At 49.6% G+C, this 26,942-nt stretch overlaps 1 protein-coding gene across 1 annotated transcript in view; it reads right to left on the bottom strand.

Moving 5' to 3' along the window:
- MRPS18A (mitochondrial ribosomal protein S18A) overlaps nt 1-26,942 on the bottom strand; it is a 164,015-nt gene that overhangs the window by 96,521 nt on the left and 40,552 nt on the right. Inside the window, exon 4 of the mRNA XM_078647390.1 lies at nt 11,581-11,704. Within this exon, the coding sequence (XP_078503516.1) occupies nt 11,581-11,704 (124 nt within the window). The remainder of the gene's footprint in view (nt 1-11,580; nt 11,705-26,942) is intronic.

Genomic DNA, 26,942 nt, shown 5'->3' with positions numbered 1-26,942 from the left:
AGCATGAGCTGAGCCGGTCTGCAGCTTTCGGAACCATGTCCTTATAGCTGTTCTATGATATAGCCATACCATATACTCTTAAGTGCATTATAATCCTCGCAGTTAATGCTAACTTTGGTTTGGCTTTATCAAAACATGTCGTGTAAGGTGTCATATGCTTTGGAATACTATCCCCCCCCTGCCCCCCCTGCCCCCCCTGCCCCCCCCGCCAGTTCTAGCGGCGGGGGTAGCATTCCACCCTTCTAGAGGGAGAAGACATGTAGTTTCTACTTTACCCAGTTTAAGTTAAACAGAGCCTCAGCATCACAAAATGGATGCTGCCGCCACAGACACGAGTCTGACCTCCTGCTGCTGGACGAAACTCCGGCAGGGGAGGCCTGGAGAATAGGTTTCCTGCCTTGGGAGCTGCGAGCACCTCCCCAGACAGGCTTTAGTGTATTGGGACAGGGTGGGTTGAATGAAATGAGACACTGCCTGGGGCACACAAGGTGCTCCACGCACAGCCCGGTTCAAACCAGTTGCTGGAGCACTCCAGCCCCAGCTCTGGCGCGAAACTGGACAAAGGGAAAGGGGTGTAACCACCCCCTTCCCAGGTTCCACCCATAGGAGGGACCTAGCAGGTAATCCAGCCCCTTAGTTTAGTATAAAGATAGGAGCTGAGTCTAGAGACTTTAGATTTATCCTGGAAGAAACTTTGACACAAACTCTTGGACCTTCGACGTTCCATATCGACTGGAAGACTGAAGACATCTCCCTTGTGGTCAAGGAGTGACCACCCTGTGCAAACAGGCACCACCAGTAACTTGCCGGTTTGCTTTGTCGACGCTCCAGCCGGATCCCGAAGACTTAGCGACCCAGGAACTGGATTCTCTGACTCCGACCCACAACTCCAGCAAAGCTGAGACCCGTGGCGGACACGAGCGACGTGGGACCGGACATCCTGAACTACCTGCTTTTTGCTAACCGTGCAGCTTCTGAGGTTCCCTCGAAGTTGTGCATTGGGGTTTGAGAAGCAGCATTTGCACTGAAGCTCTGCCCTCCACACTCCACGAGTGCCGTGTGGGGCCTGTGCCTGCATTTCTCCTCGACGCGTCTTCGCGGTTGCTAGCCCGTTGGCTAGTGGCCCCTCTGAAGACATCCTTTTGAAAACTACAACACTTGCCTGGTTGCTCCAGTCTTGCTCCAGCTTCCCTGTGAAAGAGAAGAGCCTGAGACCTTGCTGGTCTGAACAGAAGCCCATCTCCACTTCCTGCGTGGGTTGCCTTTGCCAAGGCTTGTTGGGTCCAATCCGGATACCGACTCCGCCAACAGCTAGATCCTTTGTGGGACAGTCCGTATCCAGCTCCTGGTCGTCGTCGACGCCTCCTGGTCCACGTGGCTGCAGAGACAAGCTTCACATCTTCACCCGATTGCATCTCGACATCGCCTGGTTCCATCCTGGTTCCTTCCTGGTCACTGGCAAGTGACCCAGACTCGGTCCCCTCTGCTTTCAGGTTCTTCACAACTCCGATCCACCCGGACACTTTTCTTCTGGTCGCCTGTAGCACTTTCTTGCAGCTCTCCATAGGAAACCGCGACGAAACCCAACATGACTTCACACCTATGCACCCGGCTTCCCTGGGTGAGGTAACGCGAGTACTCCAGTGCTCCCGTGGGTAACAACTATCCAAGTGTCCTAGTTTAACAGGGTTTTCCCATAGTCCATCCGGAAGTGTCCGAAATCAACTACTTTGTAACTTTTACGTTCCCATTGAATCTTCATGGTAACTTGCGTGTGTGTTTAGACACTGCACACGCATCCTGTGGGTCTCCTACTTCCAATCCCTTGGTTGTTCAGTGTAGCCCCAGCGATTTCCTAGGCCTACTCACCTTTTCTGAAGTGGTTATTATACCACTTACTTAGTATATGGTTTGTGAGGCCCCTAGGGCAGAATTGCATTTGTGCAACTTATAGTATGCTTATTGAGTAACTTGTGCTGTATCTCGAACTCTGACCTCATAAAGAGTGCAGACGGGTTGTGTTAGTAATAAATACATATATATTTTATTTCATCTGGTATTCAAGGGGTTATATTGGTAAAACAGCTTGCTTCTCATGCTCTCTGAGGTTTTAGCCTAAGACAGCTTTGTCCATGCTAACACTAGGATAGCTGGTCTATAAGGTTGACTTTACAACCATCACCATAAGGGCTGTTTGGACTGGTGCAAGGTGCTCACTAGAATAGTGAACATCATATACCAGGCCAACTTCTCACACGCGTGTCCTTTTTCAGCGTTTTCACAGCGTTTAATTCGGGGAGCTGCCGGGAAAGAAATACACATGAAACATCTTTCCCTGCTACTTTTGTATCAAGTTAAATGTTAGCAGTTTTGCAGCGGCATAGACGAACGCGTGCCTTGTGGTGGCGTTCTCGTCGGTCGCACTGCTCTTTATTTCATGTGCTCTCTATCGTGGCGGTCCCTATAACAACAACGGGGATTTTATTTATATTACCAAATAGTACGCCCGCAATAGGGGGACTAGCCTCATAAAAGTACAATTCATACCTGCATATCGACTTCGCAGTCCGGAATCGGCTATTCGACAACATGTAGCCGACTCCATAGAGGCGGAGCCTCCACTTTTATAACCTTGCTGTGAATGCTGGGAGACGTAGTGCTTCAGCTTAAAGACTATTCTTTACCACCACATTTACTACATTTTGGGGCAAAAAGTTCTTATCGTATAATTCAGGCGGAAAATGCAGAATACCACTTTTAAATTCCAGATATTTCAGACAAATTATTTAATCCAGTCTGGGCACTATTACATTTTAGAATCAAATAGGCCTCTTTCTGTAGCAAGGATTTCTCACTATCAAGGGGACGTTTTGCCACATTGATGGTAAATGAAATCGTCCACTTGAAATCATTTTCCCCATGAGATTTCTCGATGAAATGTTCCACCATTGGGGCTGTGACAACCTGTTTTTTAATCCTTGACCTATGCTGTGCAATTCTCATATTCACTTGTTGACTTGTCTTCCCTATGTAAACCTTCATGCAGGGGCACGGTATGGCGTAAACTACATTCTTTGTTTTACAATTTGAGAAAAAAAAGAAGGTTTCCATTTTATGCCAAGATGGTTAAATTCATTACCTTCAATAGTACTGTTACATGCCACACAATTCCCACACTTGTGGTGGCCTTCCACTGGTTTTATGTTCCATTGGGATAACAAGTCACTTTTTGGCTTTGGTAATGAGATATCAGCACGTACAATCTGTTAGCCTATACTCAGATTATTTTTCATGGCAAAGATTGGTTTTGGAAAAGGACATTCAAGATCCTAAAGTAGGTGCCAGTTCTTAAGTATCATCTATCTGAACCTATGTGTATCTGGTCCAAAAGTAGTAACACATACTAATCGGTCTAGTTCCTTCCTCTCTTTAATCTGGAGGAGACATTCTCTTTTTAAAGAGTGTTTCAGCAATTTTTGGGGTATCCCCTTTGCATCATCTCGTCACAGAATATTTGTGCATGTTTCTCAAACTCCATGATTTCTGTACAATTTCTCCTGATTCGAAGGAGTTGCCCATACAGGAGATTGGCCTTTAAGCTCCTTGGATGGGCGCTCTTATGATGTAGAATTGTATTTTTGTCAGTTTCCTTCCTATATAGCGATGCTTTTAGCTGACTTTCCACGCACATGATCTCCACATCCAAAAAGATCATTTTGGTTTTGCTACATTGTATGGTGAATTTAATATCTTCATGTCCGGAGTTAAGCCACTCATGGAATGCCATTAACTCCATCTGGCTCCCCTGCCACAGGAGCCAGATGTCGTCAATGTAGCGCAACCATTGCTTTATTTTTTCTCCAAAAGGAGAACACTCCTTTTGGAGAAAAAATAAAGCAACCATTGCATTATTTTTTGTCCAAAAGGAAAAAAAAAGGTAACGTGTTCTTTTGTTTAAATACGAAGTAGTTTGTGGTAAACAATTTGACAAGGAGAGAAGCTAAAATATAGATCTCTCACCTTCCAGGCGTGCAATGAATATAGCGACGGTATTGCTCTAGCAGAGAACCAGCATATTCTCTTTTCTTTGAAAAAAAGAAAAAGTCTAGAGGTATGCGTTCCGCCAAATTTTCAAATTCTGATATTAGTAATGTGAGACACTGCCCTGCATGTGCTTGAAATGAGACTATTCCGTTCCTTGATACAAAGTTCGCCTCTTTCTTGTAAAACATAAATATGGCGGTCAAAAAAATTTGACATAAGAAAAGACTCGAAAACCCCTGCAGTTCATTCAGGTACATTTTCATGTTTAATGCCCAGGTAGTGATAATGCATAGAAAGGAAAGAAGCATAATAACAATTTGTAAATATTTTCAGTTTTTTACACATCTTGTACAGAAAATCAAAAAAGCCCTGATGAGAATCTAGGTATTCATTCCCCTTGATTTGAAACGTGTCGGCACATCTAAAGGAGCAAAATAAGACAAGAAATCATCGTTCTGTCTTCAAACAGTTTGAATCAAATTGTGTTTTTGATTAAATATGCTATTGATGTTTTGTTGCTACTTTTGACTAAGGATTTGCAATGTATTGAGATCATAAGTATTTGTTTGGTTCATGTCAAATTGTGTTTTCAGATGTTTGTTAAGTACATGTCTTGGTGAATATGTGGCTCTTAAATGGTTGGTTGTAAATAACCTTGTTTAAGTGTTTGTATATATATTGTATAGAAGAGTGGATTTTTTTTCCTTTCATTCTTGCCTTTTCACACGTAAAAATCTAATGAAATTTAAGAACATTTTTTAAATAAAAAAGGTATAAATAAAATACCGGTACAAACCAAAAAAAAGTAGCGTTTGGCCATTAAGCAAGAAGTACAAGTATTGTAGGGATCAACTGGTATGCTACCACGAGGAGCTCCCCGCGAATTCGCGCCCACGTGATATTTGGGGCCCGCTTACAGCGTATATGCTCTCCTTGGACGCGGACGGAAGCTCTAGCAGTATGCATGATGGCTCCCTGGCAGGGGGAGGAGGCTCGGGGTGATTCGATGTGGGGGGGTTCGCTACAGAGAAGTGCTGGATGCGTGTTGCGAATTCTCCAACTCACAGAATATCTTCGGCTGCTCACCACTGGAGTTGTGAGTGCCAGTTGGGTGTATGATGCCGCTATGCTCGGTGTGTAGTTGTCAACCCTTAAGAACTTTGTGATGCGATTTCTTGATGTCCGCAACGGCTGAATGCTGTTTGATGCTAGCTCTGACACCTAAAGCACTGTGTTCAATTATCAGAACCTGACTCATGGGGTGTGGGGAGGGGGGGAGTTGGGGTATTGAATTGTTAACTGTATAAGCATAAAATGAGACCATGTTCTTTTGTGTACAATGCTATTGTAAGATACAAGAGACACCTGGAGAGCGACAAGGGACTGCCTTCGTAATACCACTTTGTACCGTTCAATATGACTAACTAAGTGCCTCTCTCTGTTGCTGCCAAATGATCGCGGCCGGCCCTACCAACGGGTTGTAGGCTGGTTGCTGTGTACTTGTATTCTTTGCAATAAAGGTCTACTTTATAAAAAAAAAAAAAAGCAAGAAGTACAAAAGCTTAAATAGAAAGTGTGGTTTAATCAATCTTCTTGTTGTTAACTGCTAATTCCTTGGCACACTCAGTTTCACCATACGCAAAATACAACTTATCAAAAATGCTTCAGAAAGACTCCTTAGCACATGAGGATGCATGACTCAAGTCCTGCAATCACTCAACTGACTGCCTAATACTAGAAGAGCAATGTTCAAGGCACTCTGCATCACCCGCAGAACCGCTCAAGAAAAAGTACGTATAGGATAAATTCAAGCAATACAAAAAAAATCTAACACTGCAACCAGACTTGCTCCATCTTACTACAGGGAGGCGATAGGAGGCACAGCTTTCTCAGGATGAGCCCACCAAGCTCTGAAACTCAGAACCAGCAAACTTTTCACCCACTCAGGAGCAAATAAGCTTCAGAAGAGAGTTGAAAACATTACTACTTACAAGATAACTACATGACCCAGCAGCCCTGAGATAGAATCCAGAATAATAATCGCAGCTTCAAGTGTAAAATTCTTTGAGGATAAATTCTGCAGGCCTTCCTCATCACTGCCAAGCTCAAACACAATGCAAACTCCAGTTCCATCAGAGTGTTCCATCTGAGTTCAATGAAGTCGATCTCTCGTGGATCGCCACTGCTGCTAGGTACACTCTCTTGTAATCGGATTGATTTTGTGACAGGGTCCAGTTCTATGTTAATGGAGGCGGATTGTTCATTTTCCACTTTGTGTGATGGTTGACAATTTTTCTGTAGTCGATCCATCAGTAGTTCCATGTGTCTCCACCCAGTTCCAGGCCAACTCGGGCTCCGTAAAGAGGATTGCAGACTCACTATCACCTTTAGCTTGTGGAGGAAGAGAAGTGCATACATCAGCCTCATGTCTCGTTATTTGCACATTATCCCTATAAAAGGGTTCCAAGATGTTTGACTACTGCTGTGAAATCAGGAAATACCATCACTCTGCTATTACCTCCATTTAATTCACTTACATTCCTGGCATACTGTAGGACGGGGAAGGGGGTTAGGAGCTCCCAAACGAGAGTCAGACCTTGTGGGGTTACTATAATGGTCAGCCAGTGCGCCTTATATTTAGACATGCGGATTTTACTCTATCAAGTGCAGTCTTCATCATCCTCCACTCTCCCATTCAGGAAACAACCACCCCCATTAGAGTTGTCAGTGAGTTCACACATAAGCTCCTTTAGGTCAGTTGCAGAGGACTGCAGAGACTAACATATGTTCGGCCTGTGCCACCATCTCTGCTTTTCGCTGATCATCTCCGAGTTACCCCAGGTCAACTGCCACTCTATCGATTTTCAATTAAAGAGCCTCTCTGGTCGCGGTAGTATCCTTTAAATCTCATCCAACTTGTTTGGAGCGGTGTTCACTGGAGCACTACCTTCCTCCTTTGTTCCATCATGTGGGAGTATGTACACCTGTTTGGTAAGAAGAGGGGTTTCCTCCAGTATCTCTTGGGTCATTCTGGGCTTCTCCATATTTAACTTATGTAAGAGACCCCTTACTGCAGTGTTTTGCATTGCTGTGCCTTCTTCCAGTTCTGGACTGTTCCCGTGAGGCACAGGGTCAGACTGATTTGCATATAGCCATGTCTGAACTGGGGTGGCAGAGTGGGCTAAAGAACGGTGATGGATCAAACCCAGATCTTTTGACTGGGTGTGAGTGTTTGATTGGTTCAGATGCTCCGTCCATCACCACCCCCTTTTGTACCACATCTTCCAGTTCAGCGGCACCAGCCTGCCAGGCAACCTCCACCGCAGCCATGTATTCTCAGCTTACCAATTGTCAGGGGATGAATTCAATCCTATTATAGGCTGCAGACCTCCCCCGCTTTCATTATTACCAAGGGGTGCACCCAGCTGCAAACATCCTCAGTGACACATTGCCACTTGGCAGTTACCTGATTCAAGTATGAGGCCACATGCTCTGTCTGTCGTCTCAACACTGATGATCCTGCCCGGAGGGGATTGATACCAGCTCAACCAAATTGGCTTTCACATACAATGTTTATTTGCATTCGTTGGTGGACTAAGTTCGAAGAATGGGTAGGCACCAGTATGTCAGCTTACCCAACCGGTCCTCCAATAACATGCCTACCGTCCACTCACTTGTAGCTTACTAGGTTGGATATAAACCACTTGCATGGGCCTATCCTACTTTGGGCTCTGGAAAGACTCAGCACTGTGTCCCTCGAGCCTCATATCTCATCTTATTCGTGGCCAATCTCACAGCCCATCTGTTAGAAATGGGATCCCTGGCTGGCCAGGGCTTGCACCAAAGTCAGTCAGAGACCACCACTTCCACGTCAGGGCAAGGGAGTTACACGCCAAGATAACCCCTGCTCACCCCCTTGGTAACGTAGCACGAGCAGTAAGGCTAAACCCGGAGGCAATGTGAGTTAAGTGTTTGCGCACGCACCCCCAGCAACAACACACAAGGCCCACCACAAAGGAAACTCCACACAAGGTTATGTATAAAAATAGCCTTTGTATTATACCAAAACACATTAGATAAAAACACACACTTTACAATGTGCCAACAGGCACGGGCAGAATTTACAGGGGATATGTACAAGACAGGGCCACAGGCACCACTGTCAGGAATATGCACTTAGGAGAACTAGCTCTTAGAACATATAGCAATCAGAAGCTTCACACATGATGCATAGAACATTCAGAGGTGTAGGAAAGACACATGATGTATAAACATACATTCAGCGGTGTAAGAACAAGGCACATGATGCATCAAAACACATTCAGAGGTGCAGCACAGGAGAACACATGATGCATAAACAACACATTCAGCGGTGTAAGAACAAGGCACATGACGCATCACAACACATTCAGAGGTGCAGGAGAAACACATGATGCCTAAAACATTCAGAGGTGTAAGAACAAGGCACATGACGCATTAAAACACATTCAGAGGTGCAGCACAGAAGAACACTTTGCAGAAATCACATTAGCATGAACTCATAACTATACCCAGGCCAACTGGCTTTGTTGGGGCTAGGACGCCCTGTGTCCCAAAGTCAGGGCAGGCTGCAGGCAACCAAAGAACAAGCCTAAACGTAACAGCTGCCCACTAAGTGCTGGGCAGCTGTAGCAACAATGATGGGGCCAACGTGGGAGCATCGCAGGCTCCAAGTAAACAAATGCCCCCTGAGCCTCTCTGGGCTCGCAAAACATTTATGGCCCTCGTTGTAGTCCCTCGTGGACTCGACATAAACAAAGTGAGCCAAGAGCCTACCGTGGGCTCTAAAACAAAAATGTGCCCCCATGAGCCTTGTGGGCTCTCGAAACAACTGCGGCGCCTTGAGCCTCTCGTGGGCTCGGAAACATTGTGGGCCTTCGTTGGAGTCCCTCCCGGGGACTCGAGAACAACTGGGGCACTGGGGAGCCTCTCAGGCTCGTAAATCAGGTAGGCGGGTGGAGCCTTTCGGGGCTCCAAACTAGAACTTCCCTCGGAGCCCTTCTCGGAGGGCTTGCAATCGCACTTTGCCCCCTGAGCCTCGTGGGCTCTTCTGCCGTCCAGAGTGGAGGAGCGGCCCCAGGGGCGCCTGCACTCACCGGCTGTCGGGGGAGGCGGCGGCTCCTGGCGGCGACGGCTCCTCTCCCTCTGGGCTTTTTCTTTGCCGGGCAGCGGGCGGGGCTCTCTCACTCGTGAGAGCCTCGCCGAGGACAAAACGCTGCCGGCTCCTTTCTCGCTCTCCGGGACTGCGGGGCGGGACTTCCGGCTGCCTCCTGCCCTCCGTGCAAGTACTTCCGGGTCGCCGCTGGCAGCGCGGCGGCCCGTGGGGGCAGATCCACGGCGGCAATCTGGGGCAAATGCCGGGTGGGCACCGGCTCCCCTCAAATAAAATAACAAATTGAGGTGGGCACTCAACATCAATGGAAATGTGCAGAGAAGCGGGGCAAATGACGGGTGGGCACCGGCCAACGCAAATAAGGCGCTCCCAGACGCCAGAGGGCATTAAACGTGTTCCCAGCGCTAGGCAGATGATCACAGCGCTCCCAAGCGCTGAAGGGCAAGATAAAGCGCTCTCAATCGCTATCAGTAAAATAAAGCGCTCCCAGCGCTAGGTGCAAAATAAAGCGCTCTCCAGCGCTAGGGGCCAAAAGTCAGCAACAAAGTCCTGGAGGTCAGGGAGACAAAGCAGAGCCCAGGGCCAGCACACAGGGCACTCCAGCAAGGAGACAGCCCCCATGGCGGTCCCTCCTGGGCCCCCACCATCAGCAAGGCCCCCCCCTTTCAGGGTTCAGGAAGTAGAGGGGTCCTCCAGGCATCCAGGATATCCAGGGGCTGGGCAGGGCCCAGGGAGGCAAGCCTTCCCCTGGGCCCCAGCAGCAGCATGCCCCTGGTAGATTCGAGTTGGGAACAAGAACATTTTGGAAGGAGACACAGCCCCTTTTTATACATTGAATTACTTTGTCTAAAGGTGCAGGGTGGGGGAAAAACCAGGCACAGCTGGTTTGGGAGCACTCTTGATGTGCTCAGCCACTCACTCTATTCACTGGCAGGGTTAGGGACATTAGACGCACCACAGGGGGCGGAGCCAGCATTGTGTGGGGAAAGCCCAGCCCTATTCAGGACCCAGGTGCACCACTCCCTCACATCACACATGCTAATCTCAACACTCACCACCGGGCAGACCCATCATGACTCATGGAGCCTGGCACCCCAGCCAGCTCCAGCCAATCACATGCCAGCACACTCACTGCACAGACAGGCACACTTCTAGAAGTGGCACTTCCATATTAGACAAAAACACGCTGCACGCATCATTGTGCAGCATTCAATCACACGAGTCCACACATACCAGACTCGAGCCTGCACACCTCACGCATCAGGAACTACCAGGGACACATACATTCTCCATGCACTCTTATGGGAGGGCAGGCCTATCTCACCACACGCACTCAGAGTGCGCACGCACTTTCCACTGGGACACAGTGAAAGTGTGCAGAAACCAAGAATCACTAATAAAAAGTTCAGGGGTGAACCTGCCAGAAGGGCCAAGTCCAACACCATCATAACCAAAACTGGTGTTGTCGCCTTTTTTCCTGTTCCCTTGTTAAGGCAGAGTCTGGCCTCTGCTGCCCTCATCTTTGGACGTGCAACCTGATTATGCGATTTCAGGCTCCAGCCAGAGCCTCTACTTCCACACCGGTAACAGTACTAATAGCGTCATCCCGCCCACGATGGTCGATGCACTCACTCTCCTGCAGTTGTGCAAGGCTAAGCAGAGCCTGAACCATGCAACAGACACCATCTTCATTCTGAGGCTTCATATTCTAGGCGTAACTTCTCAAGACAGACCACTTCAGCTGTCCAGGTGTACTAATTTGCAGTATTCACATTACATTCTGGCTTCCATTTTGATTGTGAACTGTAACTTCTCGCACCATCAGGATGATAATGTCCAGAACCCCCTGCTTAAAATGAGAGTAGGGTTGTCAGAGCTCAAAGCAGAAGATGTGGGATTGGAAAGGGGCAAGCACTAAATGGGAAGGGCATTGACCTGCTCTGCAATACTGTGAGACACAGCGGTCTGTCCGAATAGACTACCAGTGTGCCAAGTGGTGGAAAACGGTCCTCCCTTGTGGTGATGGTCACATCTAATACAGCACCACTGTGCATAGCTTTACTTTGCCCTACAGTGCACAAGAACCACCATAGTTATCTATTCTGCATATAGGAAACCATTTTCATTCAAGAACATGAAACAAAGCAAACACACACCTTGGCTCCTTTCAATTAGACAAACTCAGCCAGACACAAACACCATGAAGGCAGGAATCGCTGATCAGGACAATGCCTTTTAGTGGACTGCTAGCACACCCAAGCAGAGTTCTGCACGCTCTGGAGGTTACACAAATTACAACAAACATTAACAATCCACATTCCATACAACCCATCAGGGCAAGGGCAATGGACGTGGTATGGAAACTTCAGAAATGTAAGATTTACCTGATCTATGAGCCATTGCAACACAAATAGCTACTTTCTTGTGTTCTTCTGTACAGAGTCCAGTGACGCGTCTGGAAAGCATACCTCCGTCCGCACGAATGAACTGGCTCAACAAAAGAACATCCTGATGAAAAAGAATAATAATCAAAAAATTACTTTCAGATCACCAATCACATTTAAAAACAAAGTGCTAACTTACAATCAACATCGTGTAGGCACCAAGAAGTCTGGTGATAAATGTACACCTAATGGGTACATTCTTCTTTGGTATAATTTTGGGTTTAGCTTTATAGACTGAAATGCTCATTTGTATTATTCTAAGTATTGCTATATAGATTTAATTTATCACTAGTATTTCCTCCAGTTGCAGCCACAGTATTTAAAATGGATTCCTCTGGAGATTTCCGCCAGATATACTTCATAAAATGCATTTCTGATTGGCATTACCCAGGCTATCACTATACAAAATGGATTTTTTGCAATACCCCAGCCATCTCTATGCAGAATGGATTTCTTGTATTATTCCAGCCATCTCTATGCAGAATGGATTTCTTGCATTACTCCAGCCATCTCTATGCAGAATGGATTTCTTGCATTACTGCAGCCATCGCTATGTAGAATGGATTTCTTGCATCACCCCAGGTCGAGCAATACAGAATGGATTTTTCACATTACCCTAGGTATAGTTCTGTAGAATGTATTTCTCGTAATATCCCTGGTATTGCTACGCTGAATGTATTTACTCCTATTACTCCAGGTATAACTCTACAGAATGTATTTCTAGTTGATACTGTCCCAGGTAAATCTATAAAGAATCGATTTATCATATTACCCTAGGTAAAGCTACGTAGAATGGATTTCTCATTATTGCCACCCCAGGCATATCTATACAGAAAGAACTTCTTGTTCCCATTTCCTCCAGGTATATTTAGAGAGAATGAATTCCTCACAAGTAATTCACAGGGTTTGACAGTATTACTATTGTCATATGTTACAGTGGTCATGTCACTCTGATGTTATGTGTTTTGTAAAGCACACTAGCACCAGCGAGGGAATCCTGGAGCGAATCCCTGTGGTGAAAGACAATCTCCTAATTATTATCCATGTACAATGTCAAGTATAATGCTTAGCAGTTTCAGCTGATGAGTAATCTGTAGTATCAGCATTGATCTACTATTCCATAATCAAGTTAGCTTAAACAAAGTCCCTCTGTTAGCATTTGGTTCAAGTGAAAAGGAGAGGGGGCCCATCGTCCCACACAGATCCTCCTTGGGCTGTTTACGCAGCTGGGCTTTAAAGCTATGGGCTACAAAAAGATGCAAGACTCTGGAGGGGAACAGGATTAAGATTTGAATGGTAGAATGGCACACTGTTGTAATGTTCTTATTTATTTATTTCATTTTAGATAGGTTCTTTATGTGTGACTTAGTTTAATTCTAGAATAGAATTAATGAGCTTGGTTCAGGTTTAGATTCCTGCCAACAGATGATGTTAGAGCCTGTGCTAGTTGGGTTGATGAGCTGTGTAACCCCTGCAATCTCAAGAATAAATCTACCTTTCAGGATTTACGACTTCCTACTGATCATTTGATATCAAGAAACCACTTTTTAGGTCTCGCCTACGACGAACGCGCTGAAAGCACGTTCTCGCAAGCGAGAACTATAGTCGTCGTCTCAGCAGTCTGAGACGACGAAGTGAGACAAGACCTGGCCGCGCGCAGCGTTTCCCCATAGGATAACGTTGTGCGCGCGGCCAGGTCTGGTCTCCACGGCATGCGAATGCAGACCGCGTCGCGCGCCTCTCTGGAATGCAGGGGGAGTCTGCAGAGGGGCGCGCGGCGCTGTTCACGAGGCGCGTGGCGCTGATAAGCAGGCTGGTTCTTTGTGTGAGCATTCCACGAGAATGCATGTTCTTGTTTTAAATGCATACATATTCTTCAGGGCGCCCGATTCCGGAACTCTAATTTCTGGTGAAAGTTTGAATTTCTTGCATGCAACAGTCTCAGCTTCTTTGACACTAGCTTGTTATGGGGAGGAATGTGTACAAGTCACACGTGAGATGACGGCGTTGGATATGCATTCAAAAGAGGTAGAAAGGAACAGATGGCTGAGACTCGTCTGTGTATTGTCTTAAACTGCTCTTAGGACTGGCTACACTCCGAGGCAGCTGGAAAGAATTTAAATTAGTCACTTCATTTCATCTGAAAAATCTGAATGCATTTATTTCCTCTCTCCGTTATCAGCGTTATCAACAGGACTTTGTATTTTCATTTGTTTGTTCTCTAACCTGGTTGTCGATATGTTATTTCAAAAAGACTCGTTTAAATTCTTTCACAGTCCCACCATTGCAGAATGAAATCATTTTCAGTACTATATATAACGAAGCCAAAGTTGTTGCTAATTTGATTTTATGCAACTAACAATCATTTGGAAAGCCAATAGTCCTGACTTGTATGTGTAGTGTCACTTGTTATATTAAATATCTGAATGAGACAGTCGTCCCCCCAGTTTTGCCATCTCATTTAAAGCCCTGCGTAAAAGCCTTTGGATTTACCTGGTGTTTTACAGACCAGGACCTATATTAAAAGTTGTCCCGGTCATTTCGGGGGCGGGAATTAACAGGGCCGCTCGTAAATAATCCCAAAGCGAAACGTCTATACAGATTATTTATGGTGGCTCGCGCTGCGAGACGAACAGCGATAAAGTTGGCCTACTGTCTGCTTTCTGTCAGCCAATATGCATCACTGTGTTTGATTAAGTCCTTTCTCTCTGAGAGGACTTTCCAGATCAAATCCTGCCTTGCCTGCTCAGACACTTTTCACGCCCACATGGAGTACCACAGGGTTCCATCCTGAGCCCGCTGCTCTTTAATCTGTATCTCAAACCACTGGCCGATCTAGCGGATGGCATAGGCCTTACATTAATGACCTACGCAGATGATTCCCAAATCATTTTTTCACTATCAGAATAAAATCCCGCTGCTCCTTCTCTCCTCAAAACTGGACTCCAGAAAATCTTCAACTGGGTGACCACCAACCAGTTGAAATTAAACGGTGATAACACCGAAATCCTCCTATTAGGTAAAAACAAGGAGCTCTGGAACTCCTCCCATTGGCCATCTGAGTTGGGAAATTTTCCCCCTCCAGTGACCCAGGCAAGAAATTTAGGAGTCATCATTGACAATGCATTGTCAATGAAACAGCAGGCAAACAAAGTTGCAGGGCTATGTTTCACCATAATAAAATGGTTGAAAAAAATCACATGGATGCTACCCCCTGCCACACAAAAAAACGTAGTCAACGCGTTAATAACATCACACATTGACTACGGCAACATACTCTACCTGAGTTCAAACCAAGCGGTCATCAAGCGACTCAAAATGATCCAAAACTCAGCCGCAAGACTCCTGTGCAGGATACCAAAATCAGCAAGAGTATCAAAATACCTAAACGAGCTACATTGGCTCAGGATTGAACACCGGATCAGTTTCAAAACACTGAGCTATATGTTTAAAATCAAATCCAAAACAGCACCAACTTATCTGCAAGTGTTAGCTACTCCCTACCTACCAAAAAGGAATCTGCGCTCTCAAACTGCAGCCAATTTCACTGTTCCCAGATTTAGATTGCAAAGAACTGGCGGAAGATCGTTTTCTGTCAGAGGGCCTATACTGTGGAACTCACTTCCCCTGCACATCCGGAAAGAGGAAAACTACACCAGTTTCCGGAAAAATGTAAAAACCTGGCTCTTCCGAAAACAACTATGCTAAAACCATGCTCCAGCTTTCACCTCTGTTCAACTTTATGTCATAGGCGCCGGGAAACCCTTCTTGGGTAGCTGCGCGCCATACAAATGCAAAAAATAAAATAAATAGACACTCTCGCTTTTCTTTGTGTGCCCTAGTCCTGTGTTCTTCTGGCAACTCGCCTTCTTACGCGCAGCGCCAACAAGCACATAATTTGTCACAAAACCAAAGTTGTACTTGACTCTGGTGCCAAAATTACCATGGTTTCTAACAAACTTTTCAGTGATAACCTAAGCGCCAAGATAAATCTTCTTAAACCTGATATTCGACCTACTGCTTATGGTGGAGATCCCATAGAGTTGAGTGGTTACTTTGTGGGATTGATCGAATATGAAGGACGGTTTGCTTCTGGTAAGATCTACGTCTGCAAGAAAGGTGACAGTATTATTAGTTGGTGGCATCAGAGGGACCTAGGTGGCATGTTAGACCCTAATAGAAGTCCTCCCATCAATCTTAAGGAAACTGTAAAGTCTGTAAACAATTCCTTTGTTCCCAATAGTCAATCACCACTACAAACTCAATTGATGGAAGAATATCCTCAAGTATTTGGGGAAAGGTTAGGGTGTTTGAAGGGCTATTGTCATAAAATAAAATAAATTCCTGGGTCAGTTCCTTTATCCAGCAAAGTACGGAATGTTCCATTCACTGTAAAGGATGAAATGTTAATGGAATTAAACAAACTTAAATCTCAAAGAATCATTAAGGAGGTTGAAGGAACTTCATGGTTGGCCCCGGTTGTGGCAGCTAGAAAGGCTGATGGATCTCTGAGACTTTGTGTGGACCTAAGGCAACTTAATAAATGTGTTTTAGTGGGCAAATATCCCCTTCCTAAGCATCATGCGAGATTTTTTAGCACAATTGACTTGACGTCCGCGTACCATCAGATCTTATTAGACGAGTCTTCCAAAGATTTGACTGCATTCGTAACACCATTTGGTACCTTTAGATTTATCAGGCTCTGTAGGACCTGGGGTCACCAGATCCCCGGGGTGGTAGCTTGGCCCGAGCAGGTAGGCACCCGAAAGCTTAGGTGTTAAGTGACTACACAGCACACACATCCACTGAGACGATAAAATGCACACAAAGACAGACCACACCAGTATGTTTGTCTCAAATAAATAAGTTTTATCGAAGATCAAGATCAGGGCAATCAAAAATCACAGTAGTACTAACTTGTTACCTTTCCTTAAAAGCGCATATTTTCCATTACTCGGCCATAAATACATAAATAAATAAATATTAAATAGTAAATAACTGTAGGCCTGACATCAGCCTTGCTCCTAGTCAGCACCTGCAAAGAATTCCTTATAGAGACATTCAAATAACATTGCATTACTTAGCAATCAACATTTCATTGCTGCAGGAATCAGCATATCATTAAATGGGGGTAAAACATTTCCTAGCTGCAAAAATAAGCAGTTCAACAGCCGAAGTAGAACATTTCATAGGGCTGGAATAAAGCAATTCATTAATTAGAAGTAAACCCTTCAGTAGGTAAGGACAACCCTTTCAGCAGCTACCTGTCGGAATTCATAACCATTTCATTGCTCAGAAGACCATTTCATTAGGTAAACAATACATCAGTTCATTAGTTGGGCATCAGGCACTAGTAAACCATGCCTCCCGGTAAAATGAGCATTTCCTTAGGCCAGGATAACCACCATTCATGGGGTAACAATAACCAACTGTTCCTTAATCAGGGCCTTTCCCCTAACAAGGGGTTAACTGTTATCAGCTGCGGCTGCCACAGTATCTCTTGGGGGCCCTGGCCCGGTTCAAGTGCTTGAAAGGGGTCAATTGGGGCCAACGGGGCCCAGCAACAATCTTCCCCAGGGGAGGAGCGAACTCAGGCTTTCCGTCCTCCTCCAGGGGGTTACCTTGACTCTTCGGCTCCTCCTGAGCCCTTGCGGAGATCTCCGGCTGGTCGGGGGGCTCGTGCTCGTTCCAGAGCTCTACGGCAGGGCTGGCGCAGTGGGGGCAGGTTGCGGGGCTCAGCCGGGCTTCCCGGGTCCCAGCACCGATGAAATAGCCAGCCTCAGGGCTGCAGCATGACGGAGGGGACTCTCGCTCCTCTGGGCCCCCTCCGTGTGGGTTCTCGGGCCGACCGGGCTTATCCCGGCGTCCGGCCAATCAGCGGCCTCACCTGATGGGGCTTAGCAGCGCGGACCAATTGGTGCGCGGTGGGGGCGGGGCTTGGAATGCGCCCCCGTCACGTGGGGTGAGTGTCTCAGCCTCTCGGGCCTAACGCGGCCTGACTAGAATTCTGCGGCGGCCTCCTCACAGCCTTAGGGGCTGCCGCGGGGACTCCTCACGGTCGGGCTGGGCTGCGGCGGTGACGGGGCCCCACCAGGCGCACCTGAGGGCAGCGCCTTTCCCCCTAATTCCTCCTGGGCCGGGCGCGGCCCACTGCAGCACGGCGGCAGCCCTCTCCTGGCGTCGGGGGCCGCCGGGCAGATGACAGCCGGGGGAGGTGGGGGCGCTCCACAAGGCACACAGCCCCCCGCTCCTCGCAGCGTCTCGCGGGGAATAGGAACGCTAGGAAGTCCCTCTCAGGGTTGCCAATACCAGCGCTCCACAGGACCCAGCAGGTGGGCGCTTGAGGCAGAACTACAGTGCTTCACAGGTGGCACAGCGCTCAGGGGGGAATACAGCGCTTAGTAGGGATAGCGCTGGGGACAGGTTTCTCACTAGCGCTTCAGAGAACAGTAGGGGAGCACTGGGCAGGTAGGGCAGGCAGCACTACAGTGGAGATTATGTAGGACAGCCAAGGGGGGTTAGGCAGGACAGCGCAGGCCCAGTACCCGATTGATCCCCAGTAGTCCTGGCAGATAGGTTTGTCCTTGGCGCTTGGTGGTTTCTGCGCCCTGGATAGGTTACAGTCTCTTGGTTTCTTGCAGGGGGGGGGCGGGTGTTGAGTTGAAGGCTTTCCCCAGCAGGTCACTTCAGATGGTCCCTGGGTTCCCCTCCCGCCAGGCCAGATCAGTGGGCAGTTCAGGGTTCCTCACTCTACTTGGAAGGCAGCATCGAAGCCCTGTCACCCCCAGTGGCATAGACCCCCGATTACGCCCTACCGCCTAAGTCTCCTGCGTAGGGTCCCCCAGGTCAGTGATGCCCCAATTGACTGGAAAGTTTCCCTCCCTTTTCTTTTATAGTGGCAGTTGGCAGTTGGTGACCACTCCCCTATTCCGGAAGGTTCCAGGAGCTTTCTCACTCTAGCTATGGGCAGGGCAGGCAGGCTGGAGTCGTAACATTGTTTAGGGGTTCCAGCCAGCTCCTGGCTACTAGAGTGCGTCTAAAAAGACCACGCTGCAGTAGCAGGGGTCAGTGGCAGCCATGTTGGGGGAAGAGAGCACCTGCCCTGCACCTTAGCATTGATTAGCAATGGGAAGGTGCCCAGAGACCCAACGCCAACAAAAAGAAGGTGGGAAAAATGAGGCAAAGGCGAAAAAAATAGGGAAAGACCACCCTAAGGCTGACAGGTCTAACATGAGTCCCCCCCAGCTGAAAGTGGGGAGAGCTACCCAACCTCTAGGGAGTTCTCGTCACTAAGACGGAAAAACCGGGAGAGACCGTCAGCATTGGCGTGGTCAACTCCGGGCAGATGTTCCACCCTGAAGTCCATCCCCTGTAGGGAAATGGACCACCTTAGCAACTTGGGATTTTCGCCTCTCATCTGCATGAGCCAGCGAAGGGGTCGGTGGTCGGTTTGAATTAGGAAGTGAGAGCCAAAAAGGTATGGCCTCAACTTCTTCAAGGCCCAGACCACAGCGAAGGCTTCTCGCTCGATGGTACTCCATCGCCGTTCCCGAGGGAGGAGTCTTCTGGAAATAAATGCCACAGGTTGATTTTGGCCATCGTTGTGGAGTTGCGAAAGCACAGCGCCTATGCCATGCTCAGAGGTGTCCGTCTGCACGATAAGTTCTTTAGAGAAGTCAGGTGTAGCAAGCACCAGAGCGGTGCACATCACGTGCTTCAGAGTCTCGAATGCCTCTTGGCAAGCAGCCGTCCAGATCACTTTTCTGGGCTGCTTCTTGGACGTCAACTCAGTCAAGGGGGCTACGATGGTACCATATCCCTTGACGAACCGGCGGTAATAGCCAGTGAGGCCGAGGAAAGCTCGGACCTCAGTCTGAGTTTTGGGAGGCTCCCAGGCCAAGACGGTCTCAATTTTGGCCTGGAGGGGTTGCACCTTACCTCCGCCCACCAGGTGTCCCAGGTAAACGACAGATCCCTGTCCAATCTGGCACTTGCTAGCCTTAATGGTCAGGCCAGTACGTTGCAAAGCCTGCAGAACCTCCTGGAGATGCTGCAGATGGTCCTCCCAGGTGCTACTGAAGACAGTTATGTCATCCAGGTATGCCGCTGAGAAGGACTCCAGGCCAGACAGCACCTGGATCACGAACCGCTGGAAGGTGGCCGGAGCATTCTTGAGCCTGAAGGGCATCACTCTAAATTGAAAGTGGCCCTCGGGGTGGAGAACGCTGTTTTCTCCTTTGCTCCATCGGCCATGGCAATCTGCCAGTACCCTGATGTTAGATCAATGGTGCTGAGGTACCGGGCTGCTCCCAGCCGGTCAATCAGCTCATCTGCCCGTGGGATCGGGTGAGCATCTGTCTTGGTGACAGAGTTCAATCCCCGATAGTCCACACAGAACCGAAGTTCTGGTGTGGTGCCCGGCGGGGCCGCTTTCGGCGCCAACACAACCGGACTAGCCCAAGGGCTGCTGGAAGGTTCGATCACCCCCAGCTCCAGCATTTTGGCCACCTCACCCTGGATGCTGTTCTTAACTTTATCGGACAGCCGGTAAGACTTGGTTTTTACAGGCGGACTGTCCCCTGTGTCCACATCATGGTTACACAGATGTGTAAGTCCAGGCGTGAGGGAGAACAACGAGGCGTACTTCTCCAACACCTGGCGGCAGTCCCTTTGTTGTTCTGGGGTCAAGCATGGGGAGAGGACAACTCCCTCCACTGAACCATCCTTCTCCTGGGCCGCCAGAAGGTCAGGAAGAGGCTCACTCTCTTCCTCCTCGCTCCCATCCGTCACCATGAGGAGAGCAAGCTCAGGTCGCTCATGGTGAGGCTTCAGGCGGTTGACGTGGAGCACCCGATGGGGCTGTCGGGGGGGTCTTTAAGTCAACGACATAGGTAGACTGGCCTCGACGCTCCACAATTTCGTGCGGACCAGTCCACCGGTCCTGGAGGGCACTAAGCTCCCCAGGCTCCATGACCCACACCTTCTGTCCAGCGTCTAACTCCACCGTCCGAGCGTTGCAGTCGTACCACTCCTTCATGACGGCTTGGCTAGCCTCCAAGTTGTCTGAGGCTTCCTTCCACAGGTTGGCCATATGGCTGCGGAACGCCAGCATGTAGCTGACGACATCATGGGGAAGCATCTTCGAAGTCTTCTCCCACCCCTCCTTTACAAGGCTGAGGGGCCCCCTAACGGGATGGCCATAGAGCAGTTCAAAGAGGCTGAACCCGACTCCCTTCTGTGGCACCTCGCGGTACGAAAACAGCAGGCAAGGGAGGAGGATGTCCCATTTCCGCCTCAAGTCCTCTGGCAGGCTCCGGATCATCCCCTTCAAGGTCTTGTTGAAGCGCTCTACGAGCCCGTTAAATTGGGGGTGGTAAGGAGTGGAGAACCGGTAGGTCACTCCGCACTCCTTCCACATGGCCTGCATGTAGGCCGACATGAAGTTCGTGCCCCTGTCCGACACCACTACCTTGGAGACTCCCACTCTGGTAAATATCCCCATCAGGGCCAGCGCCACCACAGGTGCAGTGACGGTCCTCAGAGGAATAGCCTCCGGGTACCGAGTGGCGTGGTCCACTAACACCAAGATGAACTGGTGTCCCGCAGAGGTCGGAGGGTCCAACGGCCCAACGATGTCAATTCCGCTCAAAAGGGGTCCCGACCACCAGGAGCGGTTCCAAAGGGACCTTCACTTTAGTTCCAGTCTTGCCACTTGCCTGGCAAGTCTTGCAGGTCTTGCAATAGGTGTCAGAGGCAACTCTCATCCGGGGCCAATAAAAATGCGGGACCAACCGCGCAAAGGTTTTGTCCTTGCCCAGGTGTCCAGCCAAAGGCATCTCATGCGCCAATTCCAATAGGAAGGCCCGGTAGCATTGGGGGACCACTAAGGCCCTTGAGGATCCATGCACCGGAACCTTAGGCTCACTGTAAAGGAGGCCATCATCCCAGTACCCGTGAAAACTGCCGGCCTCCTGATCAGTCGCTTGGGCTTCGGCCTGTCGCCGCATGCCTTCAAGCGTGGGTCACTCCCTCTGTGCCCGACAGAATTCCCCCCGGGTAGGCCCTCCTTCCACATGCCACTCGGCAAGGGTCGGCAAGTGCCCCACGGGAATAACATCCACCTCCACAACATTCTCCTCTTCAGGACCAGCATTGGGTTGGGCCGTTGTCTCAGGCTCCAACCCAGGTTAAGTTCCTTGCCGGGCAGCCATGGACCGCGTGACCACGGAAGTCCATCCTGGTAACCCCAGCATCTCAGTGTGGGCCTTAAACTCCACTTCCTTCCAGGCGGTATGTTCCAGGTCGATTCCTAGCAAACAGTCCACAGGCAAGGCAGGGCTTCTCGCAACCCTCAACGGGCCTTTCACTCCTCCCCACTCAAAGGGAACCTGAGCCACGGGATAGTAGCTCAGACTGCCGTCAGCCAACACGGCCGGATGGAACACATCAGGTACTACTTGCTCAGGGGACACCAGCCGCCTCACTATGGTGGTCATGCTGGCACCGGTGTCCCTCAGAGCCTCCACCTCCTCCCCATTAACCTTCACCCTCTGCTGGTACTTCGCAGTGTTCGATGGTAAGGATGTCACTGGGACCATCTCTCTGTCCCCAAGTGAAACCAGGGTCAGGCCTGTCCACTCCCCCTCCCTATCTAGGGGCAGCTCCACCCCAAGCGCTACACTAGCCACCCCGAGACGCTGGGCATCTCCCTTGTAGTGTCCAACCTCCCCGCATTCATAGCACCGGACAACTTTTGGCTGCTGACTCTTGTCAGGGTAAGTGGGCTTTGGGGAACTGGAATGAGGTGGGGTACCTACTCCTCTCCCAAACTGTCTAGTTTGTGGGCCTCGTGAGAACTCCTTTTTATCTCCCCCCTCTTTCTTCTGGGGGACGCCCTCTCCGCCTTTCGGGCCTTCTCCCCCGGGGCCCTTGTGTGACACCCGGGTGCTAACCCAAGTATCCGCCTCCTCCGCAAGCTCACGAGGAACAGTTAGCTTGCGGTCCACCAGATGTTGGCGCAGCTCCGGAAATCACTTATCCAAGAGGTGCTCTCTCAAAAATAAATTGTACAGGCCCTCATAATCATGCACCTCGCTGCCACGCACCCAACCATCCAGAGCCTTACGGGCATAATCAAAGAAATCCACCCAATTCTGCGTGGACAGCTTATGGCTGCCACGGAACTTTTGGCGATGCCTTTCGGGGTTGAGGCCAAACTTTTTAAGAAGCGCCTCCTTCATGGGAGAATATCTGAACTGATCCGCCTTATCAAGATACAGGAGGGTGTCCCTGACATTTGGGAGGGATGTAACGATATAGGCCACCACCCCAGTGTTTCTCGGCCACCCCATGGGCTGTCAAGGCCACTTCATACGCCTCCAACCACTTGGCGATGTCATCCCCCTGAGTATAGCTCGCTATCACCTCCTTGGGTAACCAAAATCTAGGCTCGTGTTGAGCCCCTTGTACGCTGCCACCATTGGGACTTCCTGGCGCACTCAGTTGCAAGGCTCTCAGCTCCAACTCCTTAAGCTGAAGCTCGTGCACCAACTTCTTCTCCTCCATTGCTAATCTTTTTTTTTCCAATGCGAGCTTTTTATCTTCCCTCTCGTGCTCTAACTTGGCAAGCTCCCACTTCAATTGCCTCTCCACCCTCCTGTCCTCATACTCCTGCGACGACGCACTCCCCCTAGATAACACTGCTCCCTGCCCCGGAACGTCTTCCTGGCAACACATTGTCAGACACATCAATGTTGAGTAGGCCTGGGTCTTCTGGAGTGCCCGCCTCCCCTCGTGCACCCTGCCCCTCCTGTCCCCCATCCCATCTCCCCTCTGGGTGGGCCCATGCCCTCAAGGCGGTACGGAGTTCTTCCTTTGCGGCTATCCGCCCAACCAGCACCCCTATCCCCTGACAAAATTCCCTTAGCTGCACCACTGTGTACTCTTCCTGATTGGCTAGCTGGAACTCCATTTTGCCAGGTGGGGACCCAGATACAATAAAGTGAAAGACTCTAGGTATGTAGGTAGCAGGATTAGGTCAAAACAGGTCACTATACACACAGGCTAGACAGTGGGGGGTCAATTAATTATGCTTGCATGCACGATAGGTGTCTGGTCTAATTGCAGCGCACTCTGTCTCACTGGAGGGTGCTGTATAGCCACAGGTCCTGAATCCCACCGCTCGCCATCAAATGTAGGACCTGGGGTCACCAGATCCCCGGGGGGTAGCTTGGCCCGAGCAGGTAGGCACCCGAAAGCTTAGGTGTTAAGTGACTACACAGCACACACATCCACTGAGACAATAAATGCACGCAAAGACTGAGACCACACCAGTATGTTTGTCTCAAATAAATAAGTTTTATCTAAGATCCATATCAGGGCAATCAAAAATCCCAGTAGTACTCCACCAAATGTAGGACCTGGGGTCACCAGATCCCCGGGGGGTAGCTTGGCCCGAGCAGGTAGGCACCCGAAAGCTTAGGTGTTAAGTGACTACACAGCACACACATCCACTGAGACGATAAATGCACGCAAAGACTGAGATCACACCAGTATGTTTGTCTCAAATAAATAAGTTTTATCTAAGATCAATATCAGGGCAATCAAAAATCCCAGTAGTACTAACTCTTTACCTTTCCTTAAAAGCACATATTTTTCATTACTCGGCCATAAATACATAAATAAATATGAAATAGTAAATAACTGTAGGCCTGACATCAGCCTTGCTCCTAGTCAGCACCTGCAAAGAATTCCTTATAGAGACATTCAAATAACATTGCATTACTTGGTAATCAACATTTCATCGCTGCAGGAATTAGCATATCATTAAATGGGGGTAAAATATTTCCTAGCTGCAAAGATAAGCAGTTCAACAGCAGAAGTAGAACATTTCATAGGGCTGGAATAAAGCAATTCATTAATTAGAAGTAAACCCTTCAGTAGGTAAGGACAACCCTTTCAGCAGCTACCTGTCGGAATTCATAACCATTTCATTGCTCAGCAGTAACCATTTCATTAGGTAAACAATACATCAGTTTATTAGTTAGGCATCAGGCACTAGTAAACCATGCCTCCCGGTAAAATGAGCATTTCTTTAGGCCAGGATAACCACCATTTATGGGGTAAGAATAACCAACTGTTCCTTAATCAGGGTCTTTCCCCTAACGAGGGGTTAACTGTTATCAGCTGCGGCCCCCACGGTGTCTCTTAGGGGCCCTGGCCCGGTTCCAGTGCTTGAAAGGGGTCAATTGGGGCCAACGAGGCCCAGCAACTATCTTCCCCAGGGGAGGGGCGAACTCAGGCCTTCCGCCCTCCTCCCCGGGGGTTACCTTGACTCTTTGGCTCCTCCTGAGCCCTTGCGGAGATCTCTGGCTGGTCGGGGGCTCGTGCTCGTTCCAGAGCTCTCCGGCAGGGCTGGCGCTCTGGGGGCAGGTTGCAGGGCTCAGCCGGGCTTCCCGGGCCCCAGCACCGATGAAATAGCCAGCCTCAGGGGTGCAGCATGACGGAGGGGACTCTCGCTCCTCTGGGCCCCCTCCGTGTGGGACCAGGCTTCTACCGGCGTCCGGCCAATCAGCGGCCTCACCTGATGGGGCTCAGCAGCGCGGACCAATTGGTGCGCGGTTGGGGCGGGGCTTGGAATGTGCCCCCGTCACGTGGGGTCAGTGTCTCAGCCTCTCGGGCCTAACTAGAATTCCGCGGCGGCCTCCTCACAGCCTTAGGGGCCACCGCGGGGACTCCTCACAGTCGGGCTGGGCTGCGGCGGTGACGGGGCCCCACCAGGCGCACCTGAGGGCAGCGCCTTTCCCCCTAATTCCTCCTGGGCCGGGCGCGGCCCACTGCAGCACGGCGACAGCCCTCTCCTGGCGTCGGGTGCCGCCGGGCAGATGACAGCCAGGGGGGGGGGCGCTCCACAAGGCACACAGCCCGCCGCTCCTCGCAGCGTCTCGCGGGGAATAGGAATGCTTGGAAGTCCCTCTGAGGGTTGCCAATACCAGCGCTCCACAGGACCCAGCAGGTGGGCGCTTGAGGCAGAACTACAGCGCTTCACAGGTGGCACAGCGCTCAGGGGGGAATGCAGCGCTTAGTAGGGATAGCGCTGGGGACAGGTTTCTCACTAGCGCTTCAGAGCACAGTAGGGGAGCGCTGGGCAGGTAGGGCAGGCAGCATCACAGTGGAGATGATGTAGGACAGCCAAGGGGGGTTAGGCAGGACAGCGCAGGCCCAGTACCTGATTGATCCCCAGTAGTCCTGGCAGATAGGTTTGTCCTTGGCGCTTGGTGGTTCCTGCGCCCTGGATAGGTTACAGTCTCTTGGTTTCTTGCGGTGGGTTTGAGTTGAAGGCTTTCCTCAGCAGGTCACTTCAGATGGTCCCTGGGTTCCCCTCCCGCCGGGCCAGATCAGTGGGCTAGTTCAGGATTCCTTACTCTACTTGGAAGGCAGCACCTAAGCCCTGTCACCCCCAGTGGCATAGGCCCCTGACTAGGCGCTACCGCCTAAGTCTCCTGCGTAGGGTCCCCCAGGTCAGTGATGCCCCAACTGACTGGAAAGATTCCCTCCCTTTTCTTTTATAGAGGCAGGTGGCAGTTGGTGACCACTCCCCTATTCCGGAAGGTTCCAGGAGCTTCCTCACTCTAGCTATGGGCAGGGCAAGCAAGCTGGAGTCGCAACATTGTTTAGGGGTTCCAGCCAGCTCCTGGCTACTAGAGTGCGTCTAAAAAGACCACGCTGCAGTAGCAGGGGTCAGTGGCAGCCATGTTGGGGGGAGAGAGCACCTGCACCTTAGCATTGATTAGCAATGGGAAGGTGCCAAGAGACCCAAGGCCAACAAAAAGAAGGTGGGAAAAATTAGGCAAAGGCGAAAAAAATAGGGAAAGACCACCCTAAGGCTGACAGGTCTAACAGGCTCCCATTTGGGTTGGTCTCTGCGGCCTCCGTCTTTCAACGAGTTTTGGAAAAGGTACTTGTGAACATTCCAGGGGTCTCTGTCTACCAAGATGATATCCTAGTGTATGGGTGTGATAAACTTGAACATGGAAGGAGGTTTCGACAGGTGTTGGACGGAAGAGGTGTGGCGCCGCGGCCAGGGTGACTGACTCCGGAATCTGGGGATCACGGTTCGATCCCCGGCACCAGATTAGCCCAGCACCATGTGACTCTGGGCAATAGCTTGCTTAATCTTCCCGACGGCCCCCAGCGCCTAGAGACCCTTACGGGTGATTGTGCGCTTTACAAATGTGGATTATTGGATAGACTCATTACTCACAATCTCACTATCAAACAAGAAAAATGTAAATTTGGTCTTG

This window comes from Lissotriton helveticus, chromosome 6 (genome assembly GCF_964261635.1).
Source record: "Lissotriton helveticus chromosome 6, aLisHel1.1, whole genome shotgun sequence".
NCBI lineage: Eukaryota > Metazoa > Chordata > Amphibia > Caudata > Salamandridae > Lissotriton > Lissotriton helveticus.
The sequence above is the reverse complement of the archived record's forward strand: the minus strand, read 5'-3'. Positions and strand labels throughout refer to the sequence as shown.